At 32.8% G+C, this 24,221-nt stretch overlaps 1 protein-coding gene across 5 annotated transcripts in view; it reads left to right on the top strand.

Annotated features, from left to right (window-relative positions):
* The first annotated feature begins 6,644 nt into the window (after positions 1-6,644).
* LOC143235108 (kelch-like protein 24) overlaps positions 6,645-24,221 on the top strand; it is a 41,579-nt gene continuing 24,002 nt past the window's right edge. For 3 of the 5 annotated variants that reach the window (XR_013018920.1, XM_076472926.1, XM_076472928.1), the window contains exons 1-5: positions 6,645-6,708; positions 8,142-8,254; positions 8,453-8,595; positions 12,473-12,595; positions 18,248-18,549. Coding sequence is in view for 4 of the 5 variants with exons in the window: in XM_076472926.1 (XP_076329041.1) it covers positions 8,455-8,595; positions 12,473-12,595; positions 18,248-18,549 (566 nt within the window). In the remaining variant the exon portion in view is untranslated. Of the gene's footprint in view, positions 6,709-8,141; positions 8,255-8,452; positions 8,617-12,472; positions 12,596-18,247; positions 18,550-24,221 lie in introns of all 5 variants that reach the window. The other 2 variants (XM_076472929.1, XM_076472927.1) reach the window with 2 other exon arrangements.

The following is a 24,221-nucleotide window of genomic DNA, read 5'->3' on the forward strand; positions in this document are numbered from 1 at the left end:
GTAAACGAGATATTGGCCTTGTCAATGAAATAATATATGCAATTTTGTTGTTGTTGTTTTCGCTCTTTCTTCGGTTGGAGGTAATTTATTTACAACAATCAACGGCCTCTTTATCTCCATTTGCTATCATGATTCAAATAAGCAATCTCATGAGGATCAGCGATACTTCTACAGATTTACAACGCTATAATTAGGGTTTTGATCCCCCTGTGAACACAGGAGATAGTGTGATATGTCTTTATTTTAAAACACACGCAAATAACGAAGGTACACACTAATATAAGTTTAAATTTAGTTAATTAATAAAACATGTTTTTTTCATCATGTTAAAAAACATGTAGGTTCAAGAAGTGTTGAGAGAAATGAATAAAAAAAAACCCTGTAACCCAAGCGCTTTCGAAAAGTGAAGAATGCTCTCCGGTTATAGAGTTTTTATTCATTTATTCCAAAACGGGTTTACTTTCTATATGGAAAGGGATGGACTTCTCTGACACTTGAAAATTTTATATCAAATAATATTTTTTATGCCGAAAATGCCGACTAGCGTTTCGTTTGATTGTAGCCCTCTCAAAATATTTGGTTCACAATTATTAACCAAAGATTATGATACTAAACTTGTCATTCACGCCACCAACGCTAAATGAGATTGCGATCCAGTAACTATAGTGATCTTGGATGATTATTGAAGTTGTGTTTGCTTATAGCAAAGCCACTTCGGGCTATTTGTTGAGCCCACCGAGGGGAATCGAACCCCTGATTTTAGCGTTGGAAATCCATACATTTACCGCTATACTAGCGGGGGGCTGGATGATTGTTGAAGTCATTGTCATGTTCTTTTAACCAATGTTTGGGAATTATACTTTTGGGTGGGGAGATTATATGCTTATCAGGGTAGAAAGGCAGCATTGTGGGATAGCACATTCAATGTTATTTGCCTTTCTAAAAATAACTAAAGAACGCAACTCTTATCACAAGAGAGTTCTCTACACCAGGGGTCACCAAACTACGGCCCTCGAGGTCAATTTGTCCGGCCCGCCAGCAGCTAGTCGCTTGGAAATAAAAAGTGACATTTCATCAAACGTCCGACTGTCATAACAAAATAAATCACACCGATGGTCGCTTTAAGCTGGCAAACACAAGACGTTGTGATAAAAAGAAACAAGACTGTCACGCGCATTTTTAACCAATAGCAAAATTCTTCTTTCGTCCTTGTTGCCCGTTTATTCATATCGAGGCGCGTATCTATGAAAGCATTAGGATTTCGAAAACAAGTACAGACTTAACCCTCGTCCTATCGACTCGTCTTGTAAATTCAGCGGCCTAGGGTTACCGCTTCAGCAAGCTCATTTCTCTTAGTAGTCGGTTTATGCGCTTTTCGTAACTCGTTCTTAGGTAAGTGTCGTGGGAAATGTACGTTTCAATATATTTTGTTTGTGCGTTCTTGGACTAGTACAATACTTTTCTCACAGCGTTTTGTGTTTTTCATTTTCAGATCCTGTTTTTTTTTTACCCATCGTTATGGCTGCTTTCAAAAGAAGTAAAGTGAACTCTGAGTGTCGTGCTTTCAATGAAGAATGAGGAGAAAAGTACTTCTTTGTGGAAACAAAAACCAGAAAGCTACTTGTGTGATATGCCCCGAAAGTGTTGCCGTTTTGAAAGAGTACAATCTTCGGCGTCATTATAAACAAAACATCTATCAACATATTTTAAATTTTCAGGACAGTTTCGTTCTGAGAAATTTGAATCCATGAAACGTGTTTTTGAATATCAAAAGAATCTCTTCACGAGAAAGTTTGCTGAAAATGAATCTGTCACTCGTACAAGTTACAAAATAGTGCATAGGATGGCAGAGCGAGGAAAACCTTTTACTGACGGCAACTTCATCAACAAATGTATGATGGAAGCAGCAAATGAGCTGTGTCCTGGAAAAACCCAATTTCTTTGAAATTCAGCCTTTCAGCAACTTTAGTTGTACGGAGAGCAGAAGATCTTGGAGAGAAATTATCGCATTACAGATACGCCAAAAAGCTAGAAACTTCCTGTGGTATTCTCTGGCATTGGATGAGTCTACTGATCTCTCGAGTACGTCACAACGTCTCGTGTTCATTCGTGGAGTTAATTTGGACTTTCAGATCACGGAAAAGTTGGCATCAGTTTGCAGAATGCATGGAATAACAACTGGAGAAGACATTTTCATGGAAGTGCATAAAACTGGAATCAGTTTAGAGGTATAACAGCTGATGGAGGAAAAAACATGGCTGGAGTAAAGAAGGGTCTGGTGGGGCTGATCAGGAAACAGTTGGAAGATCTTCAACTTCCAAGCGCTCTGTTCATACACTGCATCATACATCAGCAAGCACTCTGTGCAAAAGACTTTGATATTTTTTGTGTATTGAAACCAGTTATTTCTGCAGTGAACTTCATTCGGGGTCATGCACTTAATAATCGCCAGTTCAAGGCGCTTCTTGAAGAAATTGATTCTGATTTCTCTGACTTGCCTTATCACACGGCGGTGAGGTGGCTCAGCTGCGATAAAGTCTTGTCTCGTTTTTATAAACTGAGAAGAGAAATAGATATATTTCTTATCGAGAAATATAGAGCCGATCCACTTGTGTCGGATCCAACCTGGTTGTCAAAGTTGTCATATTTGGTTGACATCACATCCCACATGAATGAATTGAACTTGAAACTTCAGGGGAAGAATAACCTTGTCTGTGATCTCTATAGAATCATTAAAGGTTTTCGGAGAAAGCTGTCATTGTTTGAAGCACATTTGAAAGGAGGAAACTTCTCTCATTTTCAGTGTTTCAATGCATTTCATGCTGGAATCACAGAAGATGTCAACCTGGAGTTTCAGAAAAAAGATTATTGTTGATTTAAATAAGCATTTTTAGAGAGATTTTCGGATCTCGACAGAATCGAAAGTGACATTCTCCTTTTTCAGAATCCTTTTGATTGTGTCATTGATGACGTGCCAGTGGAACTTCAGCTGGAGGTCATCGATTTGCAAGGAAATGACTTGTTGAAAGCAAAACACAGAGAGGGACAACTTATTGAATTTTACAACTGCATACCTGAAGATGATTTTCCAAAGCTGAAGCAGTTCGCGTCTGGTATGGCATCAGTGTTCGGAAAAACTTATGTCTGTGAACAAGCATTTTCAAAAATGAACTATGTGAAGTCGGTACATCGATCAATGTTGACTGATGAACATTTGAAAGCAATTCTAATGATTTGATGCAGCAATTCAAAACTGAATGTTGAAGATATTTTGAAAGCCAAACGCCAATTTCATAGATCTCACTAAAATTTTTGCGGCTTAGTGAAATTCAAATATGTACTCACTATGTGCGATGTGACAATTGTTTTTTGCTAATGTCACCTTCCCTGATAACCTTTTGGTAATTAAAAATGTTGTTGTATTTCTGTTTGTTTTTTATTATATGTGTGTATTGCATGCTACTCCCGCATGGCTAATGTGGCATCCTAAATTTAGTGTTAAGTCTTTTACAGAGAATTTTCGTTCTAGCTTATGAGTATTGAATATAATGATCATGCGGCCTGCGCTTCTCATTCTGGCCCCCTGTGAAAAAAGTTTGATGACCCTTGCTCTACACCATTACATTACCTCTGGCAACTTTCACAGTGAAAGTGAAACAATGCTCACGTGGTTTTATCCAGTTTTGTATCCGCCACCAATACAATTTTTTATACAAATGAGTAGAAGAATGCCAAGGTGATAAAATAAATAAACTAGAATTTTAAGGAAAAATCACCTTTAAGCCACTACAGTAGTAACTTATCTACTTTGCGACGTTTTGAGCAAACGCTTTTTTTCAAGCCAGAAACAAGCACGTAGATTAATGACAATTAGGAAAACGTTTTTGAAACGAAACAACACACAAAACAGAATGTCACGCGAGAAAGAACTACGAAAATTAAACAATATGGTAAAAACAATATGATACAATATTAAAAATTATTAGAAAGTTAAAACTTTACATAACAAAGAAAGAAATTACATAAACATATTAAGATAATATATGAAGGATAATTTTTAAAATTATAAAAAGCTGAATTGTTTTTTAATGCCCAGAGGACTTAAATTGTTTGTTTTTTTATTATGTGTGTATGTGTTTTTTAATCAAGATGCGACATAAGTGTTTTCGCTTACGTTCATTCAGCAAGCATTCAATTGGTTTCTCCTTCGTAGATTTGGTCACAGTTGTTACAAATGATACAATAAGCTAAACATTTTTAGTTACAGATGAAATTGCTACTCACACAATACGTTGATTTATGGGTTGTAACAGATGTTCTGTGATCAATATAAGGGCAAGTGTTACATCCATTCTCTTACAACTGCACGTACCATCTTATGTAGCAAATGATAGCCTATGTTGTTCTGAAGTTGACTAATTAGAGTAAATCTGATGTTAGTGTCTCGTTTATAAGAAATTACAGGTTTGGTATGAAATATGTGACGGATGGTATTCTCCTATGTTATGATGTGGAAGTTGTCAAACAATAAACACATTATTTGTGTGCTGAATGAATGTGAATGTGAATGTGTTGATGATTAGTACGTTGGTTGAAGCGAGGTTGGACGCGTGTGGTTGGAACTTTTGAATTTTTTATGGTGTTATAATTACCGATATAATTTAAACTAAGAAATTCTGCAAAACTAAATACAAATGTTTATTGTTAGTATGTAAATTATCATTATTATGATGAAGAAGAGAAGTAGGGTAGCCACGTTTATCAAACAAGTTGATATATCTGTTTTATAATTTTGGTCGATATTGCAGAGCCTATACAATCTGATTAGACTGGATTTGGGAATGTTTCTTTTGACTTATTGAGGATGACGTTGGTTTGTAATCTAGAGACGTCGTGAGACTGCTATCATCAGTCACGGAAATATTTATGTCAAAAAATGAAATGATGGTGCTTTAAAGGTCATATTTCCATAAAAGTCAAATACACACACACGTGTATATATATATATTAAAAGTGAATGATTAGACCAAACACTCACTTGTAGTAAGTTATATCCACAAATCGCATAAAGTACTAAAGAAACTGCGTTTTCACGTTTGAATGACTTTTTAACTGAACTTTAATTGCCGCACAACAACTTTTTTAATGTCCTCTTTACTGTACGACTGCTATTTAAGGAATAGAAACAATTTAACGTATATTGTGTTTCACAAACCGATTTATTCGTTTTTCCCTTGGTCAGTCACAAGCAGCAGGCAATCTCAGCTTTTTCATATTTTTTTATCAATCAGTTTCTAACAATGATGTAATTTAATGGGGGTGCCTTTGACTGGACTTGTTTTTGATATTCTCTAGCTCTTAACTTATTTTGGTTTATTATGTTATCTTAAACATTTAAAATTAATTATTAGAGAAATATTAATTACACATATTATATAGGTGTCACAATTTTAAGTAGCTGTATATACACCCCTCAATAACTTTATTTATTTATTTTTTAAGTTCAATACCGCAGTTCAGTGTATTTAAGATTAAAATAAATTAAAAGTTTAGCTCTTTTGTAATTTTATAATTTTTGCCACCCAGAAGGCGACAGTATTCGATCTTTAAGTTAGATACTTAAGAATAAATTAAATGTTTTCATGAGTTCCTACAAATTATGTTTGTAATAGCGCGTTAAAATGACTTAAGGTTTTTATGTATTAGGCTGCCCGGAAATAAATGTCATTTTTGAACTGCGAAGTTTGGAAAACAGGCTTTAATCAAAGTAAGCACCATTTGCCTCAACACACTTTTTGCTAACGTGTAACAATGCTGTTTATACCCCTGCTGTATAAATTAGAGTTTCTGTGGTCAATGAACTTCTGAAAGCTTCTTCTGCAGCTGCCTGGTTTTAAAAGCATTTGTTGCTAAAAAAATTGTCAAAGTGCTTAAAAATGAAAATATGTATGGGGAAAGGTCTGGAAAATAAGGTGGATGAGGCAGAACCTCGATTCCAAATTTGTTTAACTGTTGGAGTGTTATCCTTGACAGCTCTCATAACGCCGGTTTTGTTGATCTTCAGTCAGCTCATGCGGAATCCACGTATCCAATTTTTCGTCTTTTCAATCGGATTCAGGTGGTTGGCAATGCTTGATTTGCTTGTGTCTAGCTTTTCTGTAAGCTCACGTATTGTTGTGCGAGGGTCTGCCTCAATTGCTTCCCTGAATGTGTTTTCATCTAAGGATGACTTCCTTCAACGACGTTCGTGGTCTTCAAGACTTTCATTTCCACGTTGAAACTTTTGAAACCAACGCTGAACTGTGCGTTCAGTAACAGATCCATGGCTGAATGCCTGCTTGATGTTCCGTGTAGTGTCATTAGCTTTTCGTCCAAGTTTGAAGTCGTAGAGAAAAATCAGACGAAAGTCCTTCTTGCCCATGCTGCCTTGGGGGTTGCGGAACTTACTCTGAGTAGAGTTGAAACAGTATACAATTAACACACATTGTAAGCGACAAACTTTGGATTAAACCAACCAATCAACGATAAGTTACTCAATATTCAGCTTCTAAATGTCATCGTGGGAATTCCGACATTTATTTCTGGACAACATAAAATGCATGTATAAAACACGACATTTTTGCAATAAATCTCAATAACCTCAACTAATACTGAGAGGGCGTTGTATAAGTAGAACTTAGGTGTTAGGTTGTTATGGGAATGGAACTGGTAATTTTTGTTTTACTTCGTGATTTAGTATTTTAGCTATATGTTCTACTTTGTATAGGCTTAGTAAAATATGTATTGGAAGAATGTGGCCTGTTTTTGAACCATTAACCCTTAATATGTGTAAATGTTAATTTGGTAATTCTCTGGTACTGCACTTATTTACTAATAGTACTAGTAACTATTGCTATTAGTAACTAGCATTAGAATTTGTTAATACTAGCACTGCTTCATTGATATTGGTTGGCCTGTTTTATTTCTAAGTTACAGCATTCATAATTATCTATCAATATCTGTTAGTACTTTCCATCTCTCACAAACATTTTTATAACTAATTTATTAATGTATGTACACTATTGTGGTTAATATGAGTACAGGAACCTAAAAGTTTGAATTACACACACACACACACACATATACTTCTTTTTTACTATTTGTAGAAAAGTAAATCAGATGTTAATGACTGATACGAATGTATTTTCCTCAGCTAAGTTGATGTAGCTATGACATGAATAACTCAACCTTGCATGAGCAAATTTTAAAAGATTTGTAGATTTACAAGTTAGGAACTAATAAAGAAATTATGCAATATTTCTTCTACATATATGTGGACAAATAATATAAAAACAAAGACTCGTTAAAACTGGGCAAGATCTGACTAAGAAAATGTCTGAATAGTAACTCCACTATTTCTACTACTAAACAATGCAATGTAAAACAAAGTTTAGTTGCAAATCTTTAATTGAAATTATAATCAGTGATGACGAGAAACCCACTTGTTGAGAAATTTATATGCAAAAACGGCTCGTTTGGGCTGAGGAAACACTTTTACATAGAAGGTCGAAACGTTGTTCGCTCTTCTATGTAAAAGTGTTTTCTCAGCCCAAACGAGCCGTTTTTGCATATAAATTTAATTGAAATTGTTTTTTATGCAACCAATTTTAAGGTTTTTGAAAATTTCTTCTGTGAAACGTCACTTCCTCTATGCAACAGATATTACAAAATACAACTTCAATTTTCAAACAATTAAAATATATTTACTGTTTTTTTCACATGTATTTCAACATAGGTATCATTATAAGTGTAAAAAAGATTGAGTGTAAATTTTTCTATAAGTTAGGAATATGGTTGTAAATAATGATGTAAGAATTCTTTATGATATCTTAGATGAACTTAACCTTTAAGTTGAAGAAAAGAATGAAAATTGAGCAGTTGAAATAATTTAATTGTTGTAAACTGTGAATACTAGCATGAACTCTGTATAGAGTGTAAAGTATTTATAAAGAATAAGCTGATGTTCATTGTTTGTAATTGTTTTATTTAAAATTTTCTTTTCTTCAGCCAGTTGATATGCTATCTGAAAATAGTAGGTTTACATATGTATATAAGATGTATCTATCTATTTATATATATTTATCTATGCTACTTTTTTTCAGAAGGGAAAAAACATTGCTAAGAGATTAAAGTGAAGACCTCAGTTATTCTTAATCAGTTATTGAAATGGATTTCATGATTTAAAGTTAACAGGGATAACTGTAAAACATTTGTGGTATGTACACTTCATTTCATTTCTTTTTCTGTTATATAATTATCAAGAAGTTGTCAGAATTATAACAGATTTTATTGATTGTATCTTCAAAATGCCTTATTAATTATTTATATATATATATATATGTAGGGAACTGATTATTCCTTAGGTATATTTTTTTAATTACTTTGAAAAATGTATTTTATATATTTCATCTAGAAATGCTGTTAGGAAGTCCTAATGATGAAGAAGGTCTGGTCAATCAGGAACAAGTAGTACCTTCTAATGGAGAATCAGATTCTAGTTTTAGCACCCTAGAGCAGGATGCATACGTCTTTGTCGAAAAATCTCACTCATTTGAGGTTTGCACATTGCTGTGATAAGTATGCTTTACAGAGTATACAAAATAAAGACTGTTTAAGTATATAGTGAATTTTTATTTATGACTTGAAACTTTTTAAAGGCATGATATTCCTTATAACTGTGTATTAATGGTAGGAATTATTATCTTCAAATGTAGTAGATTTATGGATATGCTTTGTCACTATTATAACATTAGAAGTATTAGTGGAAATGTAAATTACTGAAATTTAGTATATCTAGAAAATACTGATAATATAATTATTTTGAAATTTCAGGTTATGAGATATTAAATAATTATAGCCTTTTTTAAGAGGTTTGGACTTACTATATATATAAAGGATGAACTAGAGCTTGTTAGAATTACAAATATAAAAACTGGTAGTTAAGAGGTTAGATTTGTTTCAGTTACAATAAAGATTTTAAGGAAAGTAAGTTTTGAAAAGTTTTGTTTGATAATTGTGATAGGTTACCTGATCAAACAGATTCAGCCAATGTAAAAGTGTATAATGAGATAAATGTTTCTACTAATAAGAATAATGATGCAATAATTATGGGAGAATTTAATTTTATCTAGATTGTATGGAATAAAATAATGAGGAAGAAAGAATTCTTGAAGTTATTTAGGATAATTTTCTTTTACAAATCATGAGAGAGCTAATCAGATAGGAATGATATTTTAGATTTATTGTTAACCACTATTGTGGATATGGTTGCAAAAGATGAAGTGTAGAAAAATTTGGGGAAGATTGATTGTTGTTTAATTAGGTTTGATGTACTGCTACATGTTTAGAGGAAAAAGAAGAGCATTTTGAATTTCAAAAAGTCAATTTTGAGTCCATCAGACAAGATTTGTAATTAGTAAATTGAGATATTGAGTTAGAAGGTAATCTGGGATATGTAATTGAAAATCTTAAGAATAACTTACATTTATTTCAAGATAGGCATATTCCAAAAAAAAAGAAGAAAGAGATAACAGGTAAGATCAAACTTAATTGTCCTGCAACAGATAAATGCCATAAGTTAAAGAGTTTTAAATTGACAAACATGAAAGCAAGTGATTCAGTTCAAAAATAAACTAAAAAACACAAACTGTTTTTGAGAAACTGCTGGCTCATAATATTAAAAAATAACAGCAAAAGGACATTTTTCAAATATTTTAAAGGTAAGCAAAATGTCAGATTGGTGATTTGGCCCTTAATGGATGGCAAGGTCTTTGGTAATGACTATGGGATGACTAAGTTTTTAAAGTTTTTATAAGAGAAGTTATTAATAATAACCTGATCCTGACCATTTTGTTGGTGATGCTAGAATTTGTCCAAATCATGTAGATATTAATCTCTTGGTGGTAAATGAAAAATTGAGAGATAAAGCACCAAGGTCAAACAAGTTTCACCCATGTTTTTAAATGAAATCAAAAATCAGATATGTGAGCCATTTCCTCTTTCATTTTTGGTATGTCAATGTACAGGTGTACAGTATATCTAGAGAATACTGATAATATAATTATTTTGAAATTTCAGGTTATGAGATATTAAATAACTATAGCCTTTTTTAAGAGGTTTGGACTTACTATATATATAAAGGATGAACAAGAGCTTGTTAGAATTACAAGCAGGCACTTTTTCAGGCAGCCACCTGAAAATTGGACAGTTTCTAATGTTTTTTCTATTTTGAAAGAAGGAAATAAAATTGCCCTAGAAACTATAGGACAGTTAGTCTTATTCCTGTAGTGAGAAAATTTCTAGTGGGATAAAAAGAAGCCTTATAAAATCATTTAGTGAAATATGATATAAATGAATGCCAACCTTACCGATGCCATGTTAACCTTACTAATGTTGTGTGTTTTTTTTTAAGGTGTTACATTTAACCTGGACAATAAAATGATTTTGGACTTAATGTAGTTAGATTTTCAAATGTTTTTAATAAAGTGACAAAAAAAAATATAGAAAATAGCACTAACACGTGCTATTTAAATACTAAATACTAGTAAATTGGTTGGTAGAAAGCAAAAGGTTGTTATTGGTAAAGTACACTCAATTTTGCTATTAATGGAGTGTCTCAGGGACCAGTGATTAGGCTTTTTTTTTTATTTGCATTATGATATTGATATAAGCATAATTAGTAAATAAATAACTTTTATTTTGAAGGCATTAAACTCTTGGGTATTTCTAGGTGTGTTCAGGATGTTGAGGTATTACAAAATGATTTGGATCATTTATTAAGTTGACAAGTGTTTGGTAAATAACCATTAAATATATTATAATAATAATAACTTCTGATCAGAGTAAGCTATATACTTAATTTGGTCTGCATATTTACTATTTATGGGAGCTTATTAAAAGTGTGTGACTGAAGAAAAGTATCTTAGAGCAAAGTAGTAGAAAAGTCATCCAACCCATCAAAGCAGTGTTTTGTTGCTAGTAGTAAGGCTAATAAAATTTTTTGGCATATCTGTAGACAAGTTAATAACAAGTTAAAAGTTAACATTATTTCTATACAAAAATAATAGATAGATCTCACTTGAGATGCTGCATACAATTTCAATTTCCTTATTTAAAAAAGGCTGTTGACTTATTGAAACGATTCAGAGGAGGATTGATGGGTTGATGCGAAGGAATGCACATGTTGAAATCTTTTAAATTTATTTTTCCTTAAGAACAGAAGTGTAAGAGAGATATTAACGAAATTCTAAGGATAAAGGCTTCTAGTTTCTTTGTGTTTTATTCTGATGATGACAGGACAGGACATGAGTTTAAAATTTGGAAAAGAAAATTACATTCTAGTTGGAACAGTTTTATCTTTCTCAAGGCTGGGTGTACAAGACAGCACTGAAAGAACAAATGGTCACTTGTTGTGTGTTATGTTCAAAAGTATTCACATTGTTACCTGTGGAACAGAATATGTTAAATATTTAAGTGAAAAAGATACACTGGGACCAGAATTCTGGTTAACAAGTTTGGTAATCTACCACTGAGGTCAAAAGTACAAGCTGTCCTTTTCAATGTTTACTTGTGAAGTTTTTGTTATGTGTATTATTACTCATAGCTTTATACCACAGGCTTGTATATGTTTTTCAAAATCCATTACAAAACCATAAGTTATTTATACAAGCCATCCACATGAATCTTCTGCAAACAGAACACATACATACATTTATTAAATAAAAGGTTTATTATATTATTAAGTGAAAATTAAAGTCTTAATTTTTAAATGTAATTGTTGATAATACTTCAAATTTGGTCTTGTGATATTTTGTTGTTTCCAGTTTTGATAACCTTAACACTATCTGCTGCCTTACAATATAATTAATTACATTCTGATGTCTACTGCAGTATGAACCTCTCTACTTAACCCAGGTTTATAATGTGATCACATTTGATAATCTTATGTTCCAACTATGTATTTGAAGTGGTTTTTAGTATGTTTCCACCTATGACTTTGCTTTTGTTTCCAAAGTTTGTATGTTTCATGAAGGGCAGCAAAATTACATTATTATTATGTAAATAAGGCCATTCCTGAAGTGCTGAGAAGCAGTCAATATATTAGAGCCAAATGCCACATATAAACTTTATTATTTTAAATATTGTGGCCTATGAATGGCAGCCAGCATATTAAAACTCTGCTTCAGTTAGCCACATCCATATGAAAATATGTATTATGTAAGTCTGATATCACTAAAACATCTAAAAAGATTAGTTGATATTGTAGATAAATATTTTGACAAATTTGTATTTCTGTAGCTGACTACAAAAAACTTTTAATGTTATGTGTTACAAATCTGACAATAAATTACAATGAAAAAATGCTTATTAAATAGATTATCTTTTTGCATATTAAAATAACTTGTGGATTTAAATTGTTTGATTGTTCTTAAAGGTACTAGCTGGCTTGAATTCTTTAAGACTAGATGGTACATTCTGTGATGTCACTTTGTGTGTTGATGAAGAAACCTTTTATTGTCACAAAGTGGTACTGGCTTGCTTCAGTCCTTATTTTAGGGTAAGATCAAAGTATTTATTCAAATACAACAATTTACCTTTAACATAACTTCTGTGATGCTACATTGCCTAATATAGACCTTCCAGTTGCTTTTGCTAATCTCTTTCTATCATCTCTTTTCCATTTAATAGCAATATGTCATTATCTGTAAAATCTTTCACACGATATTAGTATCAGGCTGTATTCTATTAGGATAGTCCTGGTATACTCAGCTTTAGCTGTCATATACATCTTTTTGTGTTTGATGGGAATAAGTCAATATTCTACCTGCATACCTTTGTGTAATTAAATTGTTTTTTTGGTGTTATTGTCGTTTAGTAGAAATGTTTGTTAAATAAATCTATTTCTTGTTCTGTTAACATATCTTACTATAATGGATGTAGAGTGTATGTCAGTATCTGTGCAACCAAAACTCCTGAACTATCTATTAATTGCACCATAAACAAAATCATTAAAAAATTCACACCTTAGGTATTCAAGATTCAGAAAATTAGAAAATTGAGTGTGGTATATGCAATAACCATTTATTTATAATAAAAGGGTAGCACTTTCAATACATATGGAATCATTACAGTTTATATCAGTAAAATTTATGAAAATTTTGAGCTCCGTACATTGAATAATTTTGATGCAGTGAGTTGCTTATTACTGAAGAAAGCAATCTGAATACTTTTTCTGTACAGTACTTCCCAGAAAAAATCATTTTCTAGAAAATGTTTACTTTTTCTAATTTTTTCCATGAGAAATGAATGCTGTGATTAGGACAGCATTTCTGCTAGTGATTCAATGACCAAAATTTTTCTGTTTTTCTCCAGTCCCCTTTCCACATTTTTGTGGAGATTCTAGTACAGAAAATGTGTCATATTTTGAGTTAATACTTTTATTTTACAATGAAATTCAGTAGATTCGTACCTCTGTAACACCATTCTCATCTTCTTTTTCTTGCCAGAGACATTTCTTAATACAAGTAAATATAGTCCGGTGATATATCGACTTAGTCTCAGTAAAAAGTGTGTATGAACTTGATTGTACTAGGATTATACTAATAAATGGTATAAAACACATGATTAATATATAATATGATCATGAAAAGGAAATTTTGCAGGTAATGTAATATCAATAAAATGTTAATGCAAAACTGTATGTCGTAGTATGTTGAAGAGCTTTCCTGAGTATTAATTTTTTTTTATTAAAAAAATAAAATACATATTAAATCAGAGAAATAACATAGCATTATTTGGTATAAAATATTTTCTTTCCTTTTCTAATCTTTCAGTTCTCATTCTAGAATAAGTTATAATTGAATACAAGCAAAGGCTAAAGAAGGACTTTCTTTAAATATAAGATCAATCCAAATCTTTAATCAGATATTTTCATAAAAATTATTACTGAGCATTATTTGTAAGTAAGGAAAAGTGCTATTTTGGGGTAGGAAGTTGTATAAGGTAAGACTAATATTTCTTTTAGTTATAGTAAATACAGAGATTTAGAGAAGTAATATCTAGATTACAATAAGATGTATATTAAGCTTATCATGATGCTCTTATATTATTAGCATATTTTTTCATATCTGTAGACATTAAAAAAGTGCTAAACTGGGTCAGATTAACATAATGCATAAATACTCTTGACTTCTGGGGTGATAGCTTATTCTCACGGAATAGCTTTAATCCTTGCATATCTACCTATGTGATTTGCATTCCACTATCTTTGAGCTAATTTCTACCTAAATGTTATGCATAATAACATCATCATGCAATGATAACCTTTCACCAATAAGAGAGTGATGTAGTAACTCTTTTTCAACACCTGTGCTCGAAATAACTTCATTCATTTCCTTGACATTGCTTGTCTGGTCAGAAACTACCCTGTTGGGTTTGGCCATGTGGAGGCCTCTATATCTCTTTTTTTACCAACCATTGGTCTCCATTTTTCCAACAGATGAAATGTTCAATTTCTCACTTTTGATCTGGCTCTCCACTTCTATTTACTTGTCATTTATCTTTATTGATTATGCTGAGGATGTAATCCCAGGTCACTTGGTCAAGAATGCTGTTAAGGGAGTATTTACCCCTACATCTTATTAATACTCTCATCTTTTCATAATTCCCATAAAGATTGGAGACTGGTATGGGTTGTCAATCTGTTATCACTCAACCACTTCCTTATCATCCTTTAGCTCCATTTGAAGAATTTCTTTTCTCTTTTTATTTCAACTGTGGATGAACAAAGTTGATGTTTCAGACACTTTTTTATACATGCTATTTTCTTGTTTCTCCAGATGTTTCTTTGTCTTGTCCATCAGGATTTGGTCTTCCAGGTAAGTGCTCTTCATTTTAGCATTGGATCTGCTCCATGTGCCTTTATTCAAGTTGAGAGACATTTGCCTAACTCATTCATGGATTAGGGCTGAGATTCCATTATTACATGGGTGATTAGTTCTTTCCTCACTCCTTCTAAAATTGACTCCTTATCTCACACCTGTCTTCAGCAAGAGGATGCTTAGCTGGTCAAGCTTTCCAAGTTTTTTTCTCACACTTACCCTATATTTGGTAGATATGGATATGTTTCTCCATTGCCATTTCAGTCAGGCTTAGCCTTCCCTACATTGTTTATGAACAATAAAATGTCGTGTACCCTGGCTTTGAGCTTTTTTTTCTCACTCTGCAAACACGTTTCTTTTGCGTTTGAGAACTCTGTTTTTTTTAACCACTCATTCATTCAGGTTGCAAACATATCCCCTTCCTATTGAAGTTGTAATACTAGTGGCACCTTTTCAAGATCTACTGCTCTCGAGTGTGCACCTCTCTTCTCTTTTTGAGACTTTTTATAAAATCTAGCTGGGCTAGAATGAGCCTGATAGTGAGTTAGAGTGAGTGAGTTTGTTATTCAGTTGATGAGTAATCAGTGCACAATTGTCAGTGTGTTAAATATCAGTCAATTACTTAATCAGTGCTGTGAAGGTAAGAGTTTGTGCTTTGACAAGGAAATAAGAGATACAAAATTAACAATTGAAATTTCTATTAAATTTTGTTTACTTGTGAAGTGAGGCCTGTTGGTGAATGTTGGTTATACTAAATGCATAACTTGAAGTTGTAGAAATAAACATGTTTTATGATTTAGAGAGCTGATATTTCCATTATTTGTTTTATCAAACATTCCAAGAGGAACTGGCCAGTAGTAAAAACTATTACAGCAGTTTTGATATTCTTGAAATATTTTATAGTACTTTTAAACAAATAATTAAAGGAATGTAAGATTTATTGCTGTTTTCTCTGGTGTTCATCAGCTTTAACTACTTCCCTCATTATCCTGAGTATACTTGGTCCAAGTGATATTGTAAATAATTATTATACCATGTTAAGTTTGGATACTATTAAAGTATTTCACCTAAGTGCACTTGATGTGAGTCTCAAATTCTATTTTATACTAACTCCATCAATAAATGGCAGCATAATCTGTATTTTTTGTAACCTGCTTCTGATAAGAACAGCTTGCATACAACTTTTGCAGATTCCTACAACAGGTTGCATACAACCTTTGCAGATTCCTTCACACTTCATTCAGACAATTTTATTCACCCTATGAATACATGACTGATGCTGAGTTCAACCAACATTTTCTGCTCCTATGCTCATATAACTTCCAAAGATGACCCTATCTTCAAAGAAGATTACAACTGGACTTTCCCAGCTTCACCATCAACATTTAACCATCCTAGCCACTTTTAAATGTTTCGTTACACCTAATGTGTGTTAACCTTGTGTTTTTCATCCTTGTGGCTTTCACTAGGTATGGCCAGAGCAATTTTATTCAACACTGGCTGTGAAAGTGGGTTTAATAGGGGTACTCATGTTTCCCTCTACAGCAAAATATTTACTCTGAAGTTTTGGGTCCTGTGATCCAAACCCTGAAAAGGTGCCTTTTTGTGTTAAATTTAATGTCAAGTTCAAGCTAAATACATTTCCATTCTAGTTTAACTTTTTACAAGTTTAAATTTCTACTTATTGACTTAAAGTGCTCTTTTCAAAAATAGCATGAATTTATGTCATCCTAGATGCTGTACAAGAATTCAACTAATTAGTCAAATAGTAGTTAACCCTCTTTATTTAGAAATAATTAATAGATAAATACTTTAAGTTCCATGCAGCTCTTAATATCTTTCATTCTACAGTAGAGCCATACTTTAATTTTGTATGTGGGGCTAAAGAGAAACAACATTTTGTGAGTGCTCCTGGATATCTCTCAAGCCCTTTAAAGACTTGTCAAATGTTAAACCAAAATATCTGCCAAGTTAGTTAGAGAAAGTGGATATTTCTGTTGAAACCATGATGTACTACTCTGTGTCACACCCTACATTTGAATCTACCATACTACAACAAACATCTAGTTCAATGCATTATAGATTTTTTATATTTATAAATATTTTGTATTTCACTTTGCCCATATGCATACTTTCAAGAAAATGAATTGAAAAAATATGATGTCTTTTGGAACATACCTGGAAACAAATGGTAAGGGAAATGGTTTAACTGCTACTATTACCTATTACTGGTTCAGTAGGCTTGTATACTACGGTAACATGATTGACATTGAAATAAAAAGCAAACTAACTTTATACATCAACATCATAGGGAGGGATGTTAAAATGTGTGATCTTACAAATATTAAGACCTATATATCCATTAACACAGCTTAACTTTTGAATTACTGTATTTCAATAACTCATAAGCAGACTTTTTGTTTCTATAGTTTCTGAAGTTTATTGATATTCTTTGAACAGTCTTGATGATTTGATATCATTTTGAATACTTCAGACTAGATTTGTTTTTTACACAATATGGGTAGAATTATGGCTCTTACTCTTTTTGTTCCTGGTGTCATTTCACACCTTCTGGTCATGATTGATTTAATTCATCATGCTTTTTTTTCTGGAGTAACTAATATTCCAAGAAGAGGCTGGTAAGTTAGCTAGAAACTTCAGGATTTTGGAAGGAGCAGCAGAATGAAAAAGAATTCTTTCTAAACTATGTGGATTAATGAGAAAATTTTAAGCATCAAAATTAGTACATTCAACAATTTCATGAACCATCTTGGTCACTCCATCTAAATTGTCATTATGAATTTTTTGCACAGTAATATAATTTTTCATGTTTAGTAACAAGTTTAAAACTATTGTGATGGTTTTATTGCATAAATCACGAATAAAGTTTATCAAGTCAAGCTCTTTCAGTTATGAAATTGTGATATTTTTGAAAATTTTGTATTCAACTGGATTTTTTGTAGCTGAGAAAAATTAAAAAAATTCTTGGGCGTACTACACTTATTTTCTCAATTTTTTTATCATTACAAATTGATGTGGCACATTGCTAAAGGAACAATTAGAACAAATAAGTTGTATACAAATTGAAAATTAAATGTTTATTTTTTTTAATAAAATCACCACTTACTCTGGTATGTGTAAAGAAGTTTTTCATCTTTCATTCTCCAGTGACAAAGACAACACTTTACAGTTTTTGCTTTATAACTTCCTCTGTTGTTTAAATATTCTTCAATGTATTATTCCCTTTTTTAAAAAATAAAACCTTTCTTACATTTAGATATATATTTTTAGCCTTTATAGGCAAGTTTTTGTTTTGTTTTTATCTTTAGGCAATGTTTGGAGGTGATCTTGCAGAAAGCCAGCAAGAGAAAGTTGTTTTAAATGGTGTTGAAGCCACAGCCTTGCATTCTCTTCTACATTATGCTTATACTGGCCAGGTGACCATAAAGAAAGACAACGTTCAGGCTCTTCTATCAGCAGCAAACCTGCTTGAGGTATTACCTGTCCGAGATGCTTGTTGTGGTTTTATGGAAAGGCACATGGATGAAACAAACTGTGTTGGCATTCACTGTTTTGCTGAAACTCATGACTGTGCTGAGCTACAGCAGAAGTCAAAGGACTTTATTCTAAGGTATGCATAATATATTTGGAACCCATGTATAAACAAGAAAACTTAGACTATTTTTTTTCAAGACTTACTTACTTAACAGTTATCTATAACTGGGAAAGGTTAGATGTTTTTCTCAGGTATGTTTAAGTGAAATTGATTAAGAAATATTCTAATGATATATTTGTGAGACTTGTCAGGAACGTAGAAACTTCTCAGTCAGGGTTTTCAAATAGTTAATATATTTATACAGGAGAGACTCAAAACTTTTATTTATAGGTTTTTATTAGATATTTATCTTATGAATATGATGAAAAGAAATATGAGTTCTATATTTTGAAATCTATGAGATATATTTCACATTTGGAGAAATAAGTTAAAAGGTATTTACTCAAGTTTTGTGAAACTCATATTTCATGAAATTTAAATAACTTTACTTCTTTAGTAATAACTGTAATCAAAATAGCATTAACCATTTCCAGTTTTCAAATGTCAAGTGTACACTTACATTAGATGTTACAATTTAAATAAAAGTAATATTTTTAACTTTATTTTAACAATTTATTACACACAAAAAGTTTTAGAATTGACATTTTATCATTTTGTAACATTTATTTAGTGTAATTCACCAAAACAGAGTAGAGAAAAACATTCAAACTTAGGTAAATAAATGTATCTACACAGTTTCAATGAGGGTCAGCTAACAACAACATACTTATTGATTTTGTTAGAATTTTTCTATCAATCTTTTTATACTTGCTGAAAATCTATCATCTCTTAAGAATATAATTATAATGTTTTGTTTCTCTTTTACACATTTTATTAGATACAGTTTATGTTCCTACTCCTTTTTGTATATTCTTGCAGCATGTCAGCTGAAAAAAACAAAACACTAATAAAGCTTTGGTTTGCATGTAGCTAACAGGTAAAGATTGAATACCATTGGCTAGAGCAGATAGCAAACTATTTGCATTGATGTAGAGTGAATAAAGTGTTATGTGAAATAATTTATGTTTTTGTGGGAAATTATTAGAAGACTTGGGGAAAAAAAACCCCACAAATATAGGAAATTTTTTATAGTTTCTTTAGGCCTTTTTTTTTTCTAAAAACGTTTTCATATTAAGTTACATTTATATGAGTTATTGCAAGACATCGGGTAAGCTTTATTGGGTTTAGACAATAAAGCAGCAATGGTAGTATATTCAAGGGACTTGAATTGTTATTTATGAAATATAATTTCTAAGTTTATTGTATTAAAACAAAAAATTGTACATAAATTAATGAACTTACAATTCATTGAAAACAAAGTACATTTATCAGATATAAACAGACTTAAACCAAAAAATATTGTTACCTAGCATGATTTTACACTATCTTGAAAGGTCAGGTCTTACTTAGTTTACCAATAAATTTTCTTAGTTTATGCAGTGTTATAGAAGGTTATCCTTGCAATGGAATTGCTTCATCAATATGCTTGTCCCAGACTGTATCACCGATGCATCACATGAGTAAAACCCATCCCTGCCTTGAATTGAATAAATCTGTATGGTCTGCTTTTAAAAATAAGGTTTCATGGTCACACATTGCACTGTCTCAGATGTTGACATTCTTCCAGACTCTCCACTGTGTTTCACACCTTTTTTTCTTCCAGTGAAGTTTAGGATTCCTTGCCATTTTCCAGTTCCAAGCTGCTATGGACCATGGAGACATCTTTCTAAATAGTTTAAGGAAATAAAAAAGCAATACTGAAATACCATTCATTGTAAAGTAGGGTGGTTGTATTTTGCTTGTGTAGATAATGTGTTATCCTCCACTATAAAGCATACAAAAATCATAGAAGTGAGATGTCAAATTTCGGTTTACTCCTTCGATTAGGATACCTCATTCTACCCCCACGTAGATGCCAGCTCCCAATGGTCAGGTTTTGAGGAGTTGATTTCTATATAGTAGACATCTTTAAGATGCTGGATCAATATATCATTTTCTATTCTTAATGTGCTTTGTTTTGAAGTCAGGGTGGTTTAAGATCCCATCCAGTCTTCTGAACTTGAGGTGAAGGGGATATGATCCTCATTCTACCCTTGCATGGATGTTGGTTCCTCACAGCTTGGGTTTCCAATGTAGTTTATTTGCTAAATGTAGTCTGTCACACTCTATCCACTTTACACCTAGTTTACTTTCATTGTTTTTTTCCTACTCTACTTGGATATGCTCCTGTGTCTATGAGTGGCATGTTTGTAAATTCTGGGTTATTCCATTCGGGCTTGTCTTGGCCTCTTATGCGTCAGAGCTATCAATCACCGTCTACATTCGTTGGGACTCTGGTTCTCATCCTTATATGGATAACTGGCTTCTTATGGCTCCTTTCTGTTTGACATCTGCTGCCCACATCCATTTACTCTTTCAGGAGGCAGTATTAGTTGGTTGATTAATGAATATGTATTCCTTATGGGTTGGGGGTGCATATCTCAGTTCTGAGAAAATTTCCAGGACTTGATCATTAGCCAAATCAGGAATTTTATGTGTTGGAGCTCTCAGCTGTTCATTGATCTATGTCTTAGTCCCTCCATCTTTTGATGGGGAAAGTGGTTATGGTGCATTACGACAACTCCACAGTAGTTAGGTATATCACTAAACAAGGTGTAACAAATCCAGGCCCCTTTGTGTTTGGACTTTGGAACTCATATACTGGGTTATGGGCACTAGATATAGGTCATGACTTGCCATTTTAATGGTGGTTTAAATCTTGTTGCAGATTAATATAGCATCCACTCAAGGTTCTTCTCACGGAGTGGTCTCTAGATCCTCGTGTTTTCTAGTGGCTTTGCTTGCTTCTGGGTACCCTACTTTTGTAAACTATCTGAACAACAAATTTTCATCTTTCTAGTCTCTGATATCTCATCCTCAGTCTTTAGATGTGGATGCCTTCTATCAGATTGGAGGGACCTTCACTTTTATGTCTTTCTTCCTCTACTTCTCTTCCCCAAAGTTATCTCCATCATCCACATCACTTCATGTAGGTTCCCTTGGTAGCAGTGTTTTAGCCAGCTCAGTCTTGGGTTCCCCTGTTAGAACCTCTCCAAGTGTTGTCTCCCCAGCTCCTACCTCTGTCTTTATTTTTCCTTTGTCAACTTCCATTCCCCTATCACTGTTATGGGTTGGGTTCATCAACCTTACTTTTCCCTCTCCTTGTGTCTTTATTCACCATATTACAATGTCTCCAGCTGCTTGTTTTTTCCATCCTCTGGAGGTGGTAATTCAGACAGGAATGTAAACTACTTACTCCATATACTTTTGTCTCTCATTACCTGCACCATCTGGCTGTACCCTTCTCTGGTGGACATCATCTACCTTTTTTGGTGATTCTGCATGCACTGATTTAGACTTTACTCTTTTGTTTTATTCCAGGAGTTTTTGATAACTACTCAGCTTCCACTCAGTGATGAATTTTGCTTGGTCAGGTATGTTTTCCTCTAAACCCACTCCAAATATCTTTATGGTTATAAGGCATGCTGTTGAGATAGCGTGTTCTGCAAGATCACTTAATGGTATACATACTTGTATATATATTTTTTTCTGTATGTAGTATTCTGTTAAGTACTTGGTGGACTACCACTCATGGATTATTATGAGTAAAAGAGAAATGATTGCTGCTCATCCTTGCTGCTGCTTCCATTGAATAAATAAAAAAAGGTCTGTGTCAGGATACGTTTTCATAGACAACCATTGCACTTTCTGAGACGTGACATTCCTCCAGACTCCACACTGTCTTTTATCCTTCCCTTCATTGAGTGGATTTTGGGAATTTTTGCCACTTCCCTATTTCTATCATAACTGTTGGGGTGATGGAACATGGAGGTTTCCCTGTGTGTATTAACCACATGTCATAACATTACATATCACTACACTCAATTGAGACAGTGGAAAAGTTTAGAACCCTCCCTTTTTCTCCTTACTGGAGTTTTATTTCCTGAGGTGCTGATGTAGGTGTGAGCTGGACCATCCAATGCTGGATCTTCCTCATAATAAGATAGTGGCCTGTTCCTAGAATTGAGGCTAATAGATGTCCCTTCTCAGTAATTCTGGTTGCAGGATGTTTCCATTTATGTGCACCTACAGTTGAGCTTTAGAGACTTCATCTGTCTTGTAATACAAGGTGCAAGATATACAATACCTTATTCTTATGGCTAAGTAGAAGTCCAACATCTACCTTGTAATGCCAGATGCAGGAGTTTTCTTCCCTCTGTTCTTATAGTTGAGTTTGTTCTTTTCCTGCACGTAATACTGGGTTCAAGATGACTCCTTGTTCTTATAGTTGGGTTGAAGCTTAAACACAACCCCGTAATTTTTGTTTGGTTTGTTTTGCTTCCTGTCTCCTATGGTTAGTTTGGGAGGTTGCCCAGAGGTTCCTGTTTGCCTATTTCCTCATCTTAATTCCAGTTGCTTGCAGTACAAAAGTCTGTTTACTTATGGTTGGGATTGATATGTATATTATTCACTGTCCGTTTGCCTTAGCCACAATACTTTTGTTATTTTGGACAGTACTCTGCCTTGTAATACCAAGAACAGAACATGGAATCTCATCTTTATGGTTGGTGTTGGGTATATGCTGTTATTTTGTTTTCTAGGTGCTAACAGTTTAGCACCACTGCAATTTTTTGAGGGCAAAGAGCATACATATTTCTGACCTGGTGTGGTTCTCCTTGAGTGTGATTCCCCTCTATTATGAATCACCTATCTTCAATTCTCTATGGACGCTTTTTGCAGGGTATCTGTTGTTTTATATGTTACATCAGTCTCTCTACCTATTTAGTGTGAGATTCTAGCTGTTATATAAATGGAGATGTGTATTATATCATACTTTATCATATTCTTGCTGTAAAAATAGATATCTGATAGATACTTACCTTTATTCACATACTTTCTACCTTTCCTCCTTACTTCTGGGATTATTCTGCTTTTTTGTGTACCTAATCTTGAAAGTGAGGTACATGTAAAATAATACAGTTAGAGCCAGCTGCTCTAAGAGGATGTGTCATGTTACTATTAATGGGAGGTTGTCACATGCTCTGTGTACACTACATGAACAACTTATGGAGTAGAAAGGCTAGTGTTTTCACCAAGAAAAAAATTATTTTCAATGTTTTATAGGACAGTAGGAAGTTGAAAAAAGCTGTTATGTAAGAAGAGGTAAGTATCAGATATTCATTTTCAGTGTAAGAAAATGATAAAATTTATATTCTGAAATAAAGCATTTTTCATGTTGTTTTACCAAAAATTATAGAATGCTAAATAAAAATTATATGAATTTGCTTAAGCTGAAACTAGATACTGTGTAGTAATTTTATTGGAAGTTTCATGCAGTTTGGTTACATATTTCTACTGAGAAGGAAAAATTCAAGATGTATCATTGATTTTATCTAGTCCAGAAAGGATTAATTAGAATGAGATTGTACTTGAACAGAAAGTAAGAATAAAATATTTCATGTATCATTGTAACTGGAGGGGTTAAATAACTAAATAGGCTAAGGTTTGTTTAACACCTTCAATAGGTGTAAGGTGTAATAATGAAAAATAATAGTAAGCTAAAGAAATTTAGTACTTTCTATACAAATGATTTTGGAGCATCACCATGTTGCTACAGTTCATATAGCCACTATTGGTCATGCTCTATATGATTTATTGTACTTTTTGAT

The sequence above is a fragment of the Tachypleus tridentatus genome, chromosome 12 (assembly GCF_004210375.1).
Source record: "Tachypleus tridentatus isolate NWPU-2018 chromosome 12, ASM421037v1, whole genome shotgun sequence".
In the NCBI taxonomy this organism is placed as follows: Eukaryota; Metazoa; Arthropoda; class Merostomata; order Xiphosura; family Limulidae; genus Tachypleus; species Tachypleus tridentatus.